Consider the following 16679-nt stretch of genomic DNA (forward strand, 5'->3'; position numbering starts at 1 on the left):
TTAACAGCACTACTTACTCTCGTGGCCTTTGAGGTTTCTCATCCTCTTCCACTGATACTCGCTTCTCTTTCTTCTCCACAGTGCCACCTCTTCCAGATGGTGACTTGGAGGCTGCAGACATCAGGAGAAAAAACGTTAAAGGAGCCTAAATCCAGACATCAATTCTAGAGCCTAGCAAATGTCTCCATACACTGTGAGCTTTTACACATTTTGTCATGTTGCAGCCACAAAGGTCAATGCATTTCACTGGGATTTTATGTGACAGGTCAACAAAGAGGATTGCATAATTCTATTGAAAGAGATTGTAACAGTAAGGAAAATTATGCAGAGTCTACCCAAGACTTATCTACCCAAGACCCAAGATAAATCATAAAAACAAGATTAGTAACCATTTTTTGTTGGTTTGACCCTGAAAAAAAAAACAAAAAAAAAACTTATTTTGATCTCCCAGCAACTAGAAGATGTGAGCATGGGTGCAATTTGGAGGTGTGTGTGCTCCTACCCAGCTAGGAATCCTACTACAGGATCCAACACGAAGCATGCTGATGTCTATATGCAACTGGCTTGAACATGGTGGAGTATTTATTGACCAGGAAAGCATTAATTATTATTTGCCGATGCTTGGCGAGATCCTCTTCGATGAAGCTAGAGCAGAGTTGGGACACGATGTGCATAGCAGGTGCTGATCAAGAAGTGCAACCTTACTTGGAAAGCTGCCAGTCCGGTTTGTCCAGGATTAGGTTGTAGTCTAGGCTAGTCCATTTTACAACTCTGAGATTACTAACCAATGCAAGTGTCCATTAGCAAGGAATGGATATGATGCCACTACTGTTACCACAATAATCAACCACCATGACTTTAAGACATCAAGAACGATTTGATCATGATTTGATCTTAATCCAGTTTGAATGTGACCTTTAACTGACAAGACTGAAGGTTTTATCTGTGCATACTCAGGGCACCACTTACTGACCTGTAACTTTGCTGCAGCTCTGAGTGCTTCCATCTCTCTTGACCAGATCTCCAGCCTCCAGCAGGGCACACAGGCTGTCAGATGGTGAGCCGCTGTCTTCTGTTAGGTCGTTGCACTGATAATCCACATGGGGAAACCCGACAGTGGGCTTCAGCTCCTCAAATCGGCGAGCGCACTGTGAAACCACATCAAAGTTGGTGATTTGTTCTCATTCACAGTGTGGTTAAACCAGCAGCAGGATGGACACAATGGATTAACTGAGGAGGAAATGGATGATGGAGCCATTCATAGTTACCAGCACTGCAGTTACCTCCTTAGGAGTGAAGCCTGGTACCAGTTTGGCCACATTATCCCAGTTTATGGGCTGAGGCACTCCCCACAGGGACCCCAACACCATGTCCAAAACTAGGACATTGTTGTCATAGGGAAAATTATTGTTGTCCGAACAGAAGCGACTCATCTCTACACAGACAGACAGTCGACAAACAAGAAGCATTCAGTCAACAAAGACAAAACTAATCCTCTAATCCAGCTTTGAGCTTTTGAAAGAAAATGAATCAATTAGTAGTTTAGGAATCAGATTCTCTAAAGTTATACTTTAAGCTGATAGAGTTGAATCTGTTTCTTTACCATTTTACAGCATGTTCAACTTTTTTTTAATTATTATTTATTTTAGGTATGTTCAACACATACCTTGTATTTAGCTGGAATAGCCAGTTACTGTTCTGTGCAGCCAGAAGAGCACAAACACTTAGTTTACTTCTGACTGCTTCCCTTGAAGTTAAGTATTTTTTTCAAACTGAAATTTCATATTGCAATTAAAAAATTCCTCCCACAGTCCAAAAACATGCCTGTTAGGTTAATTGGTCTCTCTAAATTGCCCTTAGGTGTATGAATGAGTGTGTGCATGGTTGTTTGTGTGTTGCCCTGCGATGGATTGGCGACCTGTCCAGGGTGTACCCCGCCTCTCGCCCATAGACTGCTGGAGATAGGCACCAGCTCCCCTGCGACCCACTATGGAATAAGCAGTAGAAAATGACTGACTGACTGACAATTAGAAAATAATTTCCACCTCTAAGGTGACACATAATCATGTTCAATTAAGCTGAAAAACTAACAAATGTTAAGGAAGTACTTTTTAGGCACCTTTTTTATTTAGTTTAAAGCTTTTAGTCTTTTTGAGGTGGCACCTGCCATCAATTACAGTGAATCTAGTTAACCTGAAACAGAATAAAATTAAAGATTAGCTGATCTAAAAATAATTTCCTGACATTTGATCATTTGCATCCTTTAGCTAAAGCTCTATGTTGCACAGACACTCCCCATGGCACACTAGCCTGCATGGTTTAGAGGTTTCCCTGCTTTAACACACCTGATTCAGAGGTTTGCAATTCAACAAAAGCTGTTAATAAACCATCAATGGAAATCAGGTGTGCTGAGCCAGACACTGTGCACAGACGTTACATAAGATTAAAATAATCTCAGCATAAAGTGAGGAGAATAACTTCCACAGCATCAATAAATATTGGTAAAAGTGTGAGTCTCACTGTCACCCTCACAGTGAGTTCAAGCAATCAACCAACTCAACAAAATGATGGTTTCTCTAGAAGAACATTAAAGTTTTAGACCAACAATGCCAGAGTCCAGAACTAAATCTAACAGAAAATCTGCGATGTCACCCAAAGAGGGCTGTGGACCAATGATGTCCGCACGGTCTGAGAGATTTTGATCAAGATATGATGTGGGACACTGAAGGATTCCTAGTAAAACTGAACCAAAAGGTGGTTCAGCACAGTATTAGTTTAAGATGTGCACACCTTTGCATCAGAGTCCTAGCACCATTTACTCGCTTTTGTTATTTTATTTCCTTTTAATATATTTTTTTACATGTTTGTTTCAGTTGAATCATACAGGATATATGTCGCCTTAAAAAGGTGAAAACCTCTTGAAATGATTTTTTATATCACATAAACCTTAAAAAGATATCCATCAATTTCAAAATAAACTATACCAACAAGTCGGAAAAGAGCACATAGGTGGCTGATGAATGATGCGGTATAAATGTGTGATTTAAAATGGGACGTCGCAGTGGGAAGTGATGCTACCACAGGCCGGGTCTCTCGGTAAATCCTGATACATCAGACGCTTTCAGGTCAAATCAAATCCAAAGGTTTTTCAGCAACAAAACATTAAAAACGAGAATCCTGATACAGAGGATGTTCCTTACCGTCTTCTAGCAGAGTCAAAGCAGGAGATGAATCCTTTCTGCCATTGCGTGGATGATAATGGTGCTGATGCTGCGGTCCACCGGCTAACTACAAGAATAGCTAACATTGAGGGACGGGATTATTTGCTGCCTTCAGGGAACCACCGGGAACCTAAATTCGGAGACACTCTTACGCAACTCAGGTGTTTTAGTGCCCACTTAATTTAAATTAATATATATTGTAATGTCGGGAAATATTCTCAATATTGTTTATTTGATTTGAAATATTAGTATTATTTTTTTCAAATGTCTATCATGGTTCAATATACATGCTGTCTGCGTAAAACAATTTGTAAATGTATCAGTAAATAGGTGGTATATAAATAAAATGTAATTACTAACTAAAGAAGACAAAGACTGAAACGACCACTTTTTCTCCGTAAAATGCAGGTCAAAATGTGGGACTTCCTCAAACACAAATTTTCCGATAATCCGGGAAGGCAGCAAAAGCCTGCATTAGTTAGCTTGACTGCTAACTATAAACGAAAGCGGTGGTAGAATTTACTACCTAGTTGACGGGTTCAAATAGTATTTACCAACCATTTGGTTTAAACATAAACAAAATAACTTACTAAATGAAGCTGTTATAACAGATCAAAAGCTCGTTGGTTTGTAAAGTCGTCCCAGTTGTCGCACTGCAGCAACATCAGCGTCCTGTTGCCATGAGATAAGACGACGGTCGGAAATCCAGTATTTATGTCGTAAATTGCTTCGTAGCCCTTTTATTTAAAAAAAAAAAACAATTGGCGGTGTGTTTCATTTTAATTATTATAAAAGTAAGGGGGAAACAATGTGCTTTTTAACGTTGTAGTTGTTACAACGTTTAACTTCCCTTTGGAATTTAATTAAGTGTTTTTGAATTGAACCGAATGACGCAGTTTATAAAAAGGAGCGCCTCCTGAAAATCCTGTTAGGGGTGCCTAGATGGGGAACATTAATAATCTTAAACCAAAAGCCATAACAGAATTTCAGGAGTTGCTTGTCCATGAAACCATAGCAGAGGTGATCTTAGCCTTATTCAGGCCCTGGGCAAAACACAGGTTTGTGGCCCTCCCACCTTTTAATGTAAGTTCTTGGATATATAACTGGATTTTTCAGGTTCTGGGTGTACAGTGGGACCAGATCCTTTTTTGCAGCAGCAGCACTAGAGGCCTTTATTTTTCAATTTTTCCAACAGTAGGCAGACAGGAAATAGGGGGAGAGAGAAGGGGAAGACATTTGGCAAAGGTCTCTGGGTCCAGGACTCGAACCCAGGACGGTCACTTCAAGGACTGTAGCCTCAGTGCAGGGAGCTCCAACTAGAGCTACAGCCTCTCGCATTAAAAGGAAACAGTTGAGTTGGTCCTTGTATTTGATTAGGACGCTTCCTAGCCAACACTTAGGGGCAACACCAGGACATAATGGAGGCTCTAAATGTTTGGGTCATCTAAAATAACCTTTAGAGGCATGTATGGGTTTCCCTACAAAACCTGTTACCACCAAGACCCAATCTCAAATAAGCAGACCACAGATGGATGCATCCATCCATCCATTAGAGAAACATTAGAGAAATCCACAATAAATCCAACAGGTTACTGTCTTTAAAGTGGAACTGAACCCCATGTAAAAGAATAACACCGCCCCCAAATTTTGAAAATGCCACCTAAGTGGGCAGCGCCAAGTGTGGGGATGAGCAGAATTAAACAAGTTTACATGTCATATAATAAAAATAGCACAGTAAAATAAATAGAACAGTCATTGGAACTATAATTCTTCACAATCGGATGTAAACTTCTGACTGAACTGTTATTTTGCTTTTTGCTTTTCTAAGCCCCAAGTAATCACCTACATTTAGCCATGTACCAGCGACAGAAAGACACAATAAAGAACACAATAAAACAGTTTTGAAAATATTTATTTTCAAATATTTTTATCAAATATTTACAAAATGATTTTATGTAACCAATAAAGTGATGAAAATATGTAGATTGCACCTCTCCTGCTCTGAATGACAACAATCCCATTTGTTCCAGACTGAAGACACCAGGCAGCTGTCAACAGAGGGCCCAAACTTTACAAGATGGCGTGATCACATCATCACCTTCGTCCTTTAAACCGACAACGGTCCAGTTTACCTCGTTACCTCGCAAAACACACTTGCGCAACAGTTTATTATGCAACCTCTGAGTAAGGAAATGTAAAGATAACCTCAACATTTGTTTAAAACCATTTTCCAGCAGTAACCTAAAATTCAGATTTTACTGATAATTTGAGGCAGATCCTGATGAGATCCACTGTGATACAGCTGCTATCAGGTAAATATTAGTCAATTTCCAGAGTTAAAGATTGCAAACAAGCACTGACCAAGCTAATCATTGTTAATTATAAATCCCTACACATGAAAACATAATCATCAGAGGTCAGTCTTCTTGGGGACATTCAGCTCAGCGTTAGAGGGTGTGTCGGAGCTCGATGTACTCAGACCGAAGGAAGCAGGAGTTTCTCTGTACGCAGACTCCAGCAGCTGCTCTGCAGAGACAGTGTTGGAGGCCATGGCGAGGTCAGGGGTGAAACCTCGAGCTGTAATAGACTGTGGCTGTGCAGACGAGGCTGCTTGGCAGGTCTGCACGCTCCCTTGCTTAACCTGAGCCAGCCTCTCCACCTCTGTGGGCTTACGGCCTCTCCTTTTTCCGAGGATTTTGACATAGTTGGCGGGGACGAGTCCTGTGGTCTGACCGTCCACACTGGCCAGCAGCCATCCACGCACCCGGGGCTGTTGCTCTGAGCATAAGGGATAAAGGGATAAAGACTTCAGGTTGACAGTCAGGATGTTAAATACAATTAACATTGGAAAACTACTGCCCGACTATCAAGCAAATATATTTTCAATGTGGTACACCAGCAGACCATGTTATAGAAAGATGTTAAAGAGTTATCACCTTTAGGGGCCAGGTTAAGCATGTCTCCAGCCCGCAGAGAAACTTCCTCCTCTGAGGAAGCTGAAAAATCATATTCTGCTCTGGCCACAACATGGTCATCCTCCCCGCTGGCCCAGTTAGTGGCTAAAAACACACATAGAATATTTTCATTAAGCAAAGTTTTAAAAAGCCACATATAGTTACGTTTAAAATATTCATGGCACGTTTTACATTTCATCACATCACAACCACAAACTTTTGTGTATTTTATTGGATGTTATAAACTAACAAAGTAGTGCATAATGATACAAGTGGTAATTTTTCTTAAAAATAAAATTCTGAAAAGTGTGGCATGCGTTTGTATTCAGACTCTTTAACTTTGCTACTCCTAGATAAAAACCAGTACATAAAATTGCATGAAGAAGTCATCTAAACAGAATATACAGTCCATCTGTGTGAAACTTATGAAAATGCATCAGAGGTTTGTTAGAGAGCATTACTGAACAAATAGCAGTCAAACAGGTATGGTATGAAGTTGTAGGGATGCTTTTTCAGCAGGGAGAAGGAACATGGTCAGGACAATCCTGGTAGGAAACCAGTCAGAAGCTGCAAAAGACTTGAGACTTGGGTTGATGTTCATCACAAAAGGTTCTACAAAGCATTGACTCAGACAGGCCTAATATACAGTGTTTACCTGTTGTTCTATTGGAGCGGCGTCCCTCCCCTTCAACAACCCCCCTCCACCCCCTTAAACAGTCATGTTAATATTTCTATCAAATTTATTTTCTAAATAACGTAGATCATAACAGACGTCATTTAAGGTTACCTAGCCTACATAAAACAAGTCTGTAGGGTCTCCATTTATGAAAAAAACAAACTTATTAGGTTATTTTCACAACACTGTGTCATTTCTGCCTCTACATGGATGCACAGGGGCTGGACAATGAAACTGAAACACCTGGTTTGGTTATAGCTGCCCGGCCGTGTATATTGACCCTGTGGAGCTCCCGACGGACAGTTCTGGTGGAAACAGGAGCGTTGAGGTGCACATTTAATTCTGCCGTGATTTGGACAGCCGTGGTTTTATGTTTTTTGGATACAATCCGGGTTAGCACCCGAACATCCCTTTCAGACAGCTTCCTCTTGCGTCCACCGTTAATCCTGTTGAATGTGGTTCGTCCTTCTTGGTGGTATGCTGACATTACCTTGGATACCGTGGCTCTTGATACATCACAAAGACTTGCTGTCTTGGTCACAGATGCGCCAGCAAGACATGCACCAACAATTTGTCCTCTTTTGAACTCTGGTATGTCACCCATAATGTTGTGTGCATTTCAATATTTTGAGCAAAACTGTGCTCTTACCCTGCTAATTGAACCTTCACACTCTGCTCTTACTGGTGCAATGTGCAATCAATGAAGACTGGCTACCAGGCTGGTCCAATTTAGCCATGAAACCTCCTACACTAAAATGACAGGTGTTTCAGTTTCATTGTCCAACCCCTGTACCTCTACAATGTTCTGCTGTCTATATCACTCGCAGCAAAGTTCTGCCCTGTGCAACATGCAACACACACACACCCACCTGTTGCAACCACCTGCAAAACAAGCTAAAATTTCTGGGGGTTTTTAGCCACCCCACAGTTGTGAGGATAGCACTCACGCTCCTGCGCGTAGCAGCCATAACTCTCATACTCCGTGTCAAACTACAGAAAATAACCTAAGTGCTTCAGGCACCACCCCACACAAGCAGCAAAAAATGACAGGTCATTGGTCGAGAGGTTTTGGCCCAGCTTGGCTGTCGGAGGGGAAATTCTCCCTGGCTGTACAAGACTGATCTTGGTGAGAAATTATGTAAATGCATAGAAAAAAAGAGACGAAGAGAAACAGATGGAAGAAGATAGAAACATGTTGATAGATATAAATACATAGATAAAGAAGGGATTATTATTAGTAATAACAATAATTTAGAAGAATGTTTAGGGGCTGTGTTGTTTAGTGTGCACCCTGCCCCCACATTTATACTAAAATATAAATACATATTTATTACTACCTTAAAAAAAAACCTGTATCTTCTACTTCAACTTTGTGATTATGCACTACCAAACAAATCCTGAAACCTGATCAAACAATTAAAACCCATAAAAGCAAGTTACAGGTGTGATTATGGTGGGATTTACAGACACAACAAAAAGTCAGATGTAAGCCTTACCACTTTCTTCAGAACTTGCAGTGGAGCTTAGAAGTTTCCAGATAAGATAAGGTCCACCAAGAACTACAGCAAAGAAAAGGAAGATTGGCCAGGACTTCACAGTCTGATCCTCCGCTCCTGCTCCACATCCTCTGGATGAAGCCGTAGCCAGGGCATCAGTCGTGCTGTCAGCCCACAAGTCTTCAACGTCAGCATCTGTCCCTCTCCCCAGCAGTCGCTTCAACCGTCGGTAGAGGTAGCGCAGTGTCCGAACCAAAGCGAACGCTGACAGAACTCTTGTGAGGTGGGCACGAAGCCTTGTTAGGTGGTTGGCGACGTCCAGCACAGCCCGGAAGCTGTTGTAAACTGCTGAAAAGGTGGCGTCCAGCATCATGCTCACTGAAGCAAAGGCCTGGACGATGCTTTCAATGGACTGGAAGGCACCACGACTGCTCTCCTCGGCATGCTGCACAAACCGGCTGGGGGCGACATCTTCCATCTGAGGGAAGCGGCTGTACCCTCCTAGTCCGTAACCACCGCCATAGCTGTTGGGGCTGTAGCCACCATAGATGGAGCTCCCATAGGGACTGTAGGAGGAGGTAAAAGAGCTATAGGAAGGACGGTAGGACTGCTGCATGGGTCGAGGAGGCACTGGAGGAGCCACTCTGGTCAGAAAAGGTGGGCCTGATGGTGTGGAGGGACCCCCAGCTGCCAGTCCAAAGTCTGAAGACCTGTTCAGTGAGAAGAGAAGCCAACATACAATATTTTAGACAGGCATCAGCTGGACAATGTTCTTCAGACAGATGACAATTAAGCACCTTCTGATATCAGCCTTACACAACATGTTAGCACATTAACCTCATATCAACTGTAAAGCATGGCGATGAAAGGCTGATGCTTTGGGCTTGTTTTGCAGACACAGGACCTGGGCATCTTCTAGTCCTTGGCCTTTAAAGAGCTGTGCAGAAACAAGTATCTTTAAACGAATATCTTTAAATTTCCTTTCCAATGATTTGTGTGACTGACGAGGTCAGAGAAAAAATAAATAATATTCTGCAATATTAGAGAATGTTCTTTACCCGGTTATTTCTTGACCACGAACTTTGCAAGGTTTTCACCTCAAGTCGTGGTAAAACGTAAATAGTATTGTTAGGTTATTGGTGACAGGAATGTTTTAGTATGAAAAAAGTTGTACCAAAATCCACCATTTATAGCTGGTGCTGCAAAAGGTGGTCTACAAGCTGCTGGATCAGGGGGTGTAGTTATTTTTTATGTATTAAAACACTGCTTTCCCAATTTCCCTTCCTAAATAATGACGGCGTGGAATCTGCTGTATGTTTTTTGCACTTTTTAACCATAATCCTAGGTGAAAACCAAGCAAAATTCATGGTAATGAAAAAGCCAAGTAAAGAAAGTTATCCAACATTGCTGAATATTGTTTGTACGGGACTGTGGGATATGGTGTTAAAATGTAAACAGACGTAATTGTTCGCAATTGTTCCAACTGCCTTTTACATTTATAAAAAGACCAAGGCAACAAAACGGGGTCAAATGGCTAGAAACGATTAGAAGGTAAACAACAGGCCGCAGAGCTGCTAAATTGTTGGTCATGAATTTTCATTGATTTGATGCCGTTTATAAACGAATCTGAGCCACAAACATGCAACGGATGAATTATGCATCATCATTAAAACCATCTTGTCATTATTATGCGAACACTGCTAATGTTTGGATAGCAGCTTTAGCATCGACTAGCTCACATTAGCAAATGCAACTTTTAGCTAGCAGAAAACATCGACAAAACAAACCAAATACGTGCTCGTTTACCTGTAATTTAAAGGCGCGCTAATAGACCCCGGAATCCGCCTTTCCCATGGCTTTGGGGGAGGCTGTGAATCCATCTTATAATATAAAACTAACAACTAAAAAACGGCAAAGCGTGTCCCTGTCCTCTGTTTAATGCTGCCTTCCAGTACTCCTCGTAATTTTCACAGTTCCAAAATGAACCTCAGACGTCCACGGTGTATGTAAACTAATTATTCTAACAACGCTATAAAGGATGTTGAATGTATTTATCATTACAAATTAGTTACATGTTGGTATTATTCCTGTGAGAGCTAATTAGGAATATTTTTCCTACCAAAATATTCCTAACTGTCGCCAAACATACCACTTGTGCATCGAAATATGACCAGACCAGAATAATAGATTGTCTCTGTGTTTGATTATTTTTTGGTTTTGGGAAATACAGTATGCGTTTAATCAGATTTTTGTCATATTTACTACTTTCAATCAGTGCTTCCTAAGCAGGTATTTGAAAGAGTAAATTCATAGTAGTTTGATCATACTTTTCCACACTTTCTCATACTTTTGCATTACAATGCTTTGCTATGGAGATGTTCTAAGTGTTATGTATAGTTTTAGGCTTCTGCCACACATAGTTTTATCATGTAGGTCTAAAACGTTCCGTTTTGGTATCATCTCACTAAATCATATTCTTGTACATGGTTACTGTGTCACCTACATGGCTAGTGGCAACTTGCAAACAGGACTTCTTATAAGGTTTTCTTTCACCAATGGCTTTCTTTTGTCATGCTTTCATAACACCCAGATTTGTGGAGTTCACCACTTAGTTGATGATCTCTCAGCTCCAGCTGAGTTACGATGGACCTCTTGGCTGCTTCTCTCATTAATGCTCATCTTGCCTCACATGTCCATTTAGATGAATGACTTGAGATATTACTTTATAACTTAGCCCTGCTTCAACTCCACTACTTTAGCTCTGACCTGTTTTGCTGTGTTTACTAATGTTCTCTAACAAACGTCCGAGGCCTTTACAGAACGGCTGGATTTATTTCAATTACATTTTTTCTTTCTACAAAATCCCTAAATCCCTAAATTCAATTCTAAAAAAACATTACTCCAATGCATTAGTAAAGCCTGCTCTACTACCTGCATTGTTACCCGTTGGCCACCAGAGGGTGCTATAGCTCATCAATAAAGAAAGCCATAAATGCAGATAATAAAATCTCCCAACAGCACATTTCTAGAGGGAATACCCCCACTTCGTATTTATATTAACTCAACATAAAAGGCAGAGTTCATTCATTCATTATAATTACACTGACTTATTCCCAGTTACTTTACATACACCTCTTAAAACTTAAGAGAATCATAAACATGGTACGGGACTCTAGGTAGGTAATTGAAGATGGCAAAATTTGACAGGCACGTATTGGATCACTCTATTTTGTACTGTGTAAATGTGTTTTAGTAACGTAAAGAGGTACATACAATCAGTCCGCTGAGTTAAATGGTTCTTAAAACACCAGTTTGTCACATTAGGCCATGGAAAAGCTTTACAATCAAAAGATACAATTTTAACATTTTTCCAAAACTACCTGACCTGTAGGAGAAAAGATCATTGTTTTAAAAATACATATTAAATAAAATTTGTTTGTTTTATTTAAATTAAAGAACCACAGCTGTATTATGAGTTTGTAGACATCAAAACATGTAAAACCTTTACAAAAGAGGATAAATAATTTTTTCTGATTGGAACATTCATTCATTTGTGACCAAATGACAGAAAAGCTTTGCACTATCAGTGTCATTCCGTTATTAAAATTCTATAGAGATATTGCATTAAAACCTATAGGAAACTGCAAAAACTATAATTTTTGTTACCTTTACATGTTAAAGTCCTGGCAGGATTTATGACATTTTTAACCAATGTTATCAAAAACCACTGTTCAGAGCCTGAAGAGCCACACGTCACTCTGGAGCCACAGCCTGCAGACCCCTGCATTAGGCTGTACCACCGCATCTGTTCTGATGTCAGCCTTCTTTATTGCTGAGAAAGCAGATATGAAATGTTGCTTTTAACTTAAAGATCAGATATGTAAATGCAGTCCTTACTGCTCTCACAAACGTCAGTAAACCCTGCAGGGGGCGGTTTGTAATTATACGGCCATGTTCGAGAGGGAGGCTGCTTTTCAGCGCAAGCAAGTTAGAGCGGGGTTGTTCATTGTGGTTTTAGGAGGGAGTCCTGTGATGTCAAGTGTTTCTGCGGGGCGTGGGATGGGGTGTGTGCAGAGCTGTTGCATTAGATTCTCCAGAGTTAACAAGATAGAGGTTGCCTGTGTCATCCCCCGGTGTAGGTGCACAAAGCTAAGACTGTTGCTAGTTTGTGGCCTAACGGTGTTGGGGATCCCGGGCCACAGGTGGGAATCCTAAGTGTCACCCTCCTTTTGAAGCTGAGTGTGGGTAGATGTTCGAGCTGATGTTGGTCCTCCTGGTATTTGGGCTTTGCAATTCTAACCTTTTGTACTTTGATAAGATCAGGGGTCAGATTATGGTGAATGCTCAACAGCGCTGCAGAGGAGAGGTACAAAAACATACAAAAAAAGATAACACATAAGAATTTGGCAATCATCAGCAGGAATTTTAAGTCTAACCCCTTTAAGTAAATCCTCAATGCCATTAACATGTTTCTTGCTAGTTGGCTTTCTGGCACAGGCTGTTTCTGAGCAACGTCCCTACATTTTCAAGACTTTGGGAAAGTCATTCTGAAAGAAACTTGCTTTTACCACAGCCACTGTTGAAACATCCAGTTTTATCCAAGTTATCAACCTTCCTGCTTTTGATTTGAAATAAAGTTGATGATTTGGAGGTAGGTCTCCTTCTTCATTTTTCCATCTAATTTGTGCAATGCACCTGTAAGACCAGTAGCAAAACAGCCCCACAGCTTGATGATCCCATTACAACGCTTTACTACTGGTACCGGTGTTCTAAGATGTAAAAGCCGCACTTGGACACCTCAATAGATACTTCTTGTTATAATTGTCTTGTTCTCCAGAAGACATCTGGCTTGTTCATGTGGGAGGCTGCAAATTTCAGTCGAGCTTAAAGGGGGAGATTTTGGAACAGGTGCTTCTTTCTTGGTTCACTTCCTCTCAGCCCATCTTGAAGTAAAACTGACTCCATTTTGGACAGAGACACTGGTGTGTCAGTTTGGTTCCTCACCCGGACCTTGGAAAGTGTTGACACCTCTGAATAATATGTATTTATGTAGAATTATCTTTAGAAATGGCTCCATAAGACTTTCCCCAGCTTGTGTCAATTAACAGTTTACAGAGTTTCTTGGATTACAGTTGGTCTGAGTATTGGTCAGTCCAGTGATTGCTGTAAAACATTTTTTATACTGGCAACAATGAAGTACCAGCTACAGTCCACCCTGATATCTTATGAGACATAAACAGGTGTTGGGCTTGTCAAGGTGAATAACACTCATGAACTTCAGCGCCACCTATTATAAGATTTTGGTGAATACATAAATATACGTGATCACTCTGGTCAGAGAACAGTTTAAAAAAAATATTAAAGCTTGAGATAAATATAACATTCATGCTAACGACCAGTGGATATTAACCATAATAATTAAATATTTCCATTATATTATCCATCAAAGTCTTTAAACCTCTATTTTCCTGCTGCTGGTCAGGGAACACAGAACCAAACTAAAATAAACCTAAATTAACTCATTTGTTCTTTCTGAGATTGGTGAGATGTTTTTATTTGTAGACAATTATTACCTTATTTTTACACTTTAAGAAAGAAGGAGACTTATGGGGAAGCCACACACCCACGATGTATATTCCTCTGTTTGCACAGACCAATATGGGTTATAATCAGAAAAGATTGTGAACTCATTTAAAGAATCCCAAAGTTTTTTCCCAAGGTCCTCAATCTGTCGATCTCCTTCTATTCTTGAGGTCAGATCATGCTCGCTGGTCTGCCCACGCTGGTGATTTTACCCTAACTTGGCAAACCTTGCATTGCGCTGAAGTTCCAGCGTTCCTGCTGTGCTTTTGCTGGGCAGCACGCAGAAGTGGCCTAAGAGTGATATGGGTGCTTTTTACTCTCTAGTTCCCCCTTCCTCTTTGTGTGTGAGAACACTATACACATGCTTCAGAGTTAGATGGAAGCATTTAATAAAGTGGAACTAAGAGAAAAATATTGCTGGAAGGTACAGAGCTTGTATGTGTGTATTTATTTATTAAATTCGCAGCAGAATGTTGACTCAGTTACATGTAAATGGAAGTGGTGTCAAACAAGAGACCACTCCAGCCTGTAATGTCAGTAGAGAAATTAGAATTTTAAAAACAAACAGTGACTGAGGTAACTGAAGAAGGCTCTAATAGACGTTGCAAAAAATAGTAATTAAAAAACAAGGAAAACGTACAGCTGTATTAACCACAATACTTCTAAACAATTTGGACAAATGAGACAGTAATGTACAGCATTCTTACTTGAAGAAAACCAAATGGGATATTAGCTCAAAAGCTTCATAGAAATCTCATATCATCTGTGAAACACGGTGGTGGACGACTGATCATTTGGGATTGTGTTGTGCACCTTGCAGTCGTCGAGCTGACTGTAAACTCCCCTGGTGTAACAAAGTGTTCTAGAGTCAAAGCTTGGCCCAAAATTGGGTCACCAACCGGACAATACAACCAACACAGCAGCAAAACTCCAGCAAATCCCCTGAAAACAACAAGAATCAATTGCAATGGCCTAATGAAAGTTCAGCCATTATCCTAAATAAAATGCAGCACACGAACAGAAGGATTGCTGCACACTTCAAAGAAATAAAAGTGGGGAAAAAATATCCACAAGGATGTGAGTTAATGCTGCCGGACGTTAATGGGGTGTACTTAGTTTTTCACATACAGCTTTTCCGTTTTGGCTTAATCTTTATTAAATAAATATTGGCAGAGTGGAGTCTGCTGTGTGTTTTATTGCACTTGAAGTTACAATAATGTTAATGTTTATTATGTCCTGGCATTTAAAAGTCTAGAGCTTAGACAGCATGTAGTTTCTTTTTACCACAATAATGACTTAGAGTCATGGTAAAAAGTTTTTTTATAATTTTTGTAGTTTATAGTTTGTATCTTTTTATCTTTTTACATTACTTTACTGTTTGGATAACAAAAAGAGTAAGCTAGGCTAGTTGAGCTTGTTAGCCTAGCTTACCCTTTATATTTTACAATTATAGCTTATTCTTCCTTTTTGGCATTTATGACAGCAAATATTTATCAGGTGTACTTATATTATAACTTGGGGATACAAATGCCAAAAAAATAAGATATTTCTACTATGGGAATCAAGTAAGTCAGCTTTAGTTTGGACAAAAGCTTAGGTGCCAGCAGGCTAGCTAACTAACCAAATCCCAAAACTACCATAGTTCCAGTAATGAATGAATGAATGAATAAATAAATATTATATTTATCAAATTATATCCTAATGAAGTATTGAAGTATTGCATGTTATGAAATACTGGGAAATATGCTATGAATTGTATCTTGGATAGGTTATCATGTAGGTCTGACACACTTTTGGTGCAAACATTTCAGTTGTGTAGCCTTAAAAGCCTAAAACTAAACTCAATATAAATGAAATAAAATAGGCTACTACCACCACTATTTCTTTTATGCCAATAGTATACCTTAAAAGAAATAAGATTTATTCACCTCAGGGCAGAATGTATACCTATGAAATACTTTGCCACACACTAGAAATACACCTTGACAAGTTTTTTGCTGTGAGAGCTTTGTGGGATTTTCCCTGCACTCGAATATGAGTTAGGTCTTGCACGAGAAACTGCTTTAGCTAGGGAATGATACCTATAATTAAAATGTGCTGCAGGAAGTTTGCAAAAATTGGAGGAGTGAAGCATACAAGTAATAACCACAATTCATATTTCACAAGGAAGTCCTGGCTGGGTGGAAAAGCGAACAACACTATGAGGTTGAGCATTATTTGAGCATCATTCATTTGTTTGAGGGGAAACTGTCATGACTTGTATTCAGACCTGAAATTTGATCAGCTTCTTTCAGGTAATTATAAGAAAACAGAAACACTAAAGAGGCATATATCTTTTTAAATATTATGTCAACACAGCACTGCTGTGTCATGCAATGATGGCAATGAGGTTTGCAGTAGCATTTCCTTTCTAAATTGTTGAGATAACAGCACGTTTATTCAGGTGAAAAAAGCTGTCCCCAAGTGTTTGCAGTTTGCAAAAGGAAGGGTTGGTGGTGAAGGAGTGGAGCTGAGACAAGAGGGAGGAGACAGAGCAGCAGAGGAGGGGCTTTACTGGCAGTAAGTGGCTAAACTGGTTTAGCTCGCCTTTTCCAGGATATGGGTAGGAAATATTCAATGATATACGTTGCAATGAGCCTCTGTAACAAACTGTCACTATGAAAGCAGAGCAAGGCTGCAAACACAGACACAATAACCTCAATGTGCACGTGAAGCGCTGGATTATGACAACTCTCTGCCCAGACCTGAA

At 40.0% G+C, this 16679-nt stretch overlaps 2 protein-coding genes and 1 long non-coding RNA gene across 7 annotated transcripts in view; 1 reads left to right on the forward strand and 2 right to left on the reverse strand.

Moving 5' to 3' along the window:
• sanbr (SANT and BTB domain regulator of CSR) overlaps window positions 1-3981 on the reverse strand; it is an 18886-nt gene extending 14905 nt beyond the window's left edge. For 2 of the 5 annotated variants that reach the window (XR_007036066.1, XM_047352065.1), the window contains exons 1-4: window positions 3201-3978; window positions 1269-1435; window positions 974-1148; window positions 18-111 (exon numbers count right to left, since the gene is read on the reverse strand). Coding sequence is in view for 4 of the 5 variants with exons in the window: in XM_047352065.1 (XP_047208021.1) it covers window positions 18-111; window positions 974-1148; window positions 1269-1433 (434 nt within the window). In the remaining variant the exon portion in view is untranslated. Of the gene's footprint in view, window positions 1-17; window positions 112-973; window positions 1149-1268; window positions 1436-3200 lie in introns of all 5 variants that reach the window. The other 3 variants (XM_047352066.1, XM_047352068.1, XM_047352067.1) reach the window with 3 other exon arrangements.
• LOC124859331 overlaps window positions 1-16679 on the forward strand; it is a 27353-nt gene that overhangs the window by 289 nt on the left and 10385 nt on the right. Inside the window, exon 2 of the long non-coding RNA XR_007036067.1 lies at window positions 82-193. This is a non-coding gene — a long non-coding RNA (uncharacterized LOC124859331). The remainder of the gene's footprint in view (window positions 1-81; window positions 194-16679) is intronic.
• pex13 (peroxisomal biogenesis factor 13) lies at window positions 5118-10469 on the reverse strand. Its single transcript, XM_047352070.1, has 4 exons — window positions 10154-10469; window positions 8348-9057; window positions 6158-6280; window positions 5118-5999 (listed from the first exon to the last, which is right to left on the reverse strand). The coding sequence occupies exons 1-4, from the start codon at window positions 10225-10227 to the stop codon at window positions 5632-5634; spliced, it is 1275 nt and encodes a 424-aa protein (XP_047208026.1). The 5' UTR covers window positions 10228-10469; the 3' UTR covers window positions 5118-5631.

The sequence above is a fragment of the Girardinichthys multiradiatus genome, chromosome 22, assembly GCF_021462225.1.
Source record: "Girardinichthys multiradiatus isolate DD_20200921_A chromosome 22, DD_fGirMul_XY1, whole genome shotgun sequence".
NCBI lineage: Eukaryota > Metazoa > Chordata > Actinopteri > Cyprinodontiformes > Goodeidae > Girardinichthys > Girardinichthys multiradiatus.

Excerpts from the sequence above, each read along its gene's own strand:
- pex13 (XM_047352070.1), bottom strand. The coding sequence starts at position 10,227 with ATGGATTCACAGCCTCCCCCAAAGCCATGGGAAAGGCGGATTCCGGGG. Across the intron at positions 6,281-8,347 it reads TGCAAGTTCTGAAGAAAGTG|CCACTAACTGGGCCAGCGGG; the intron begins GTAAGGCTTACA and ends GTGTGTTTTTAG. Across the intron at positions 6,000-6,157 it reads GCTTAACCTGGCCCCTAAAG|AGCAACAGCCCCGGGTGCGT; the intron begins GTGATAACTCTT and ends CCTTATGCTCAG.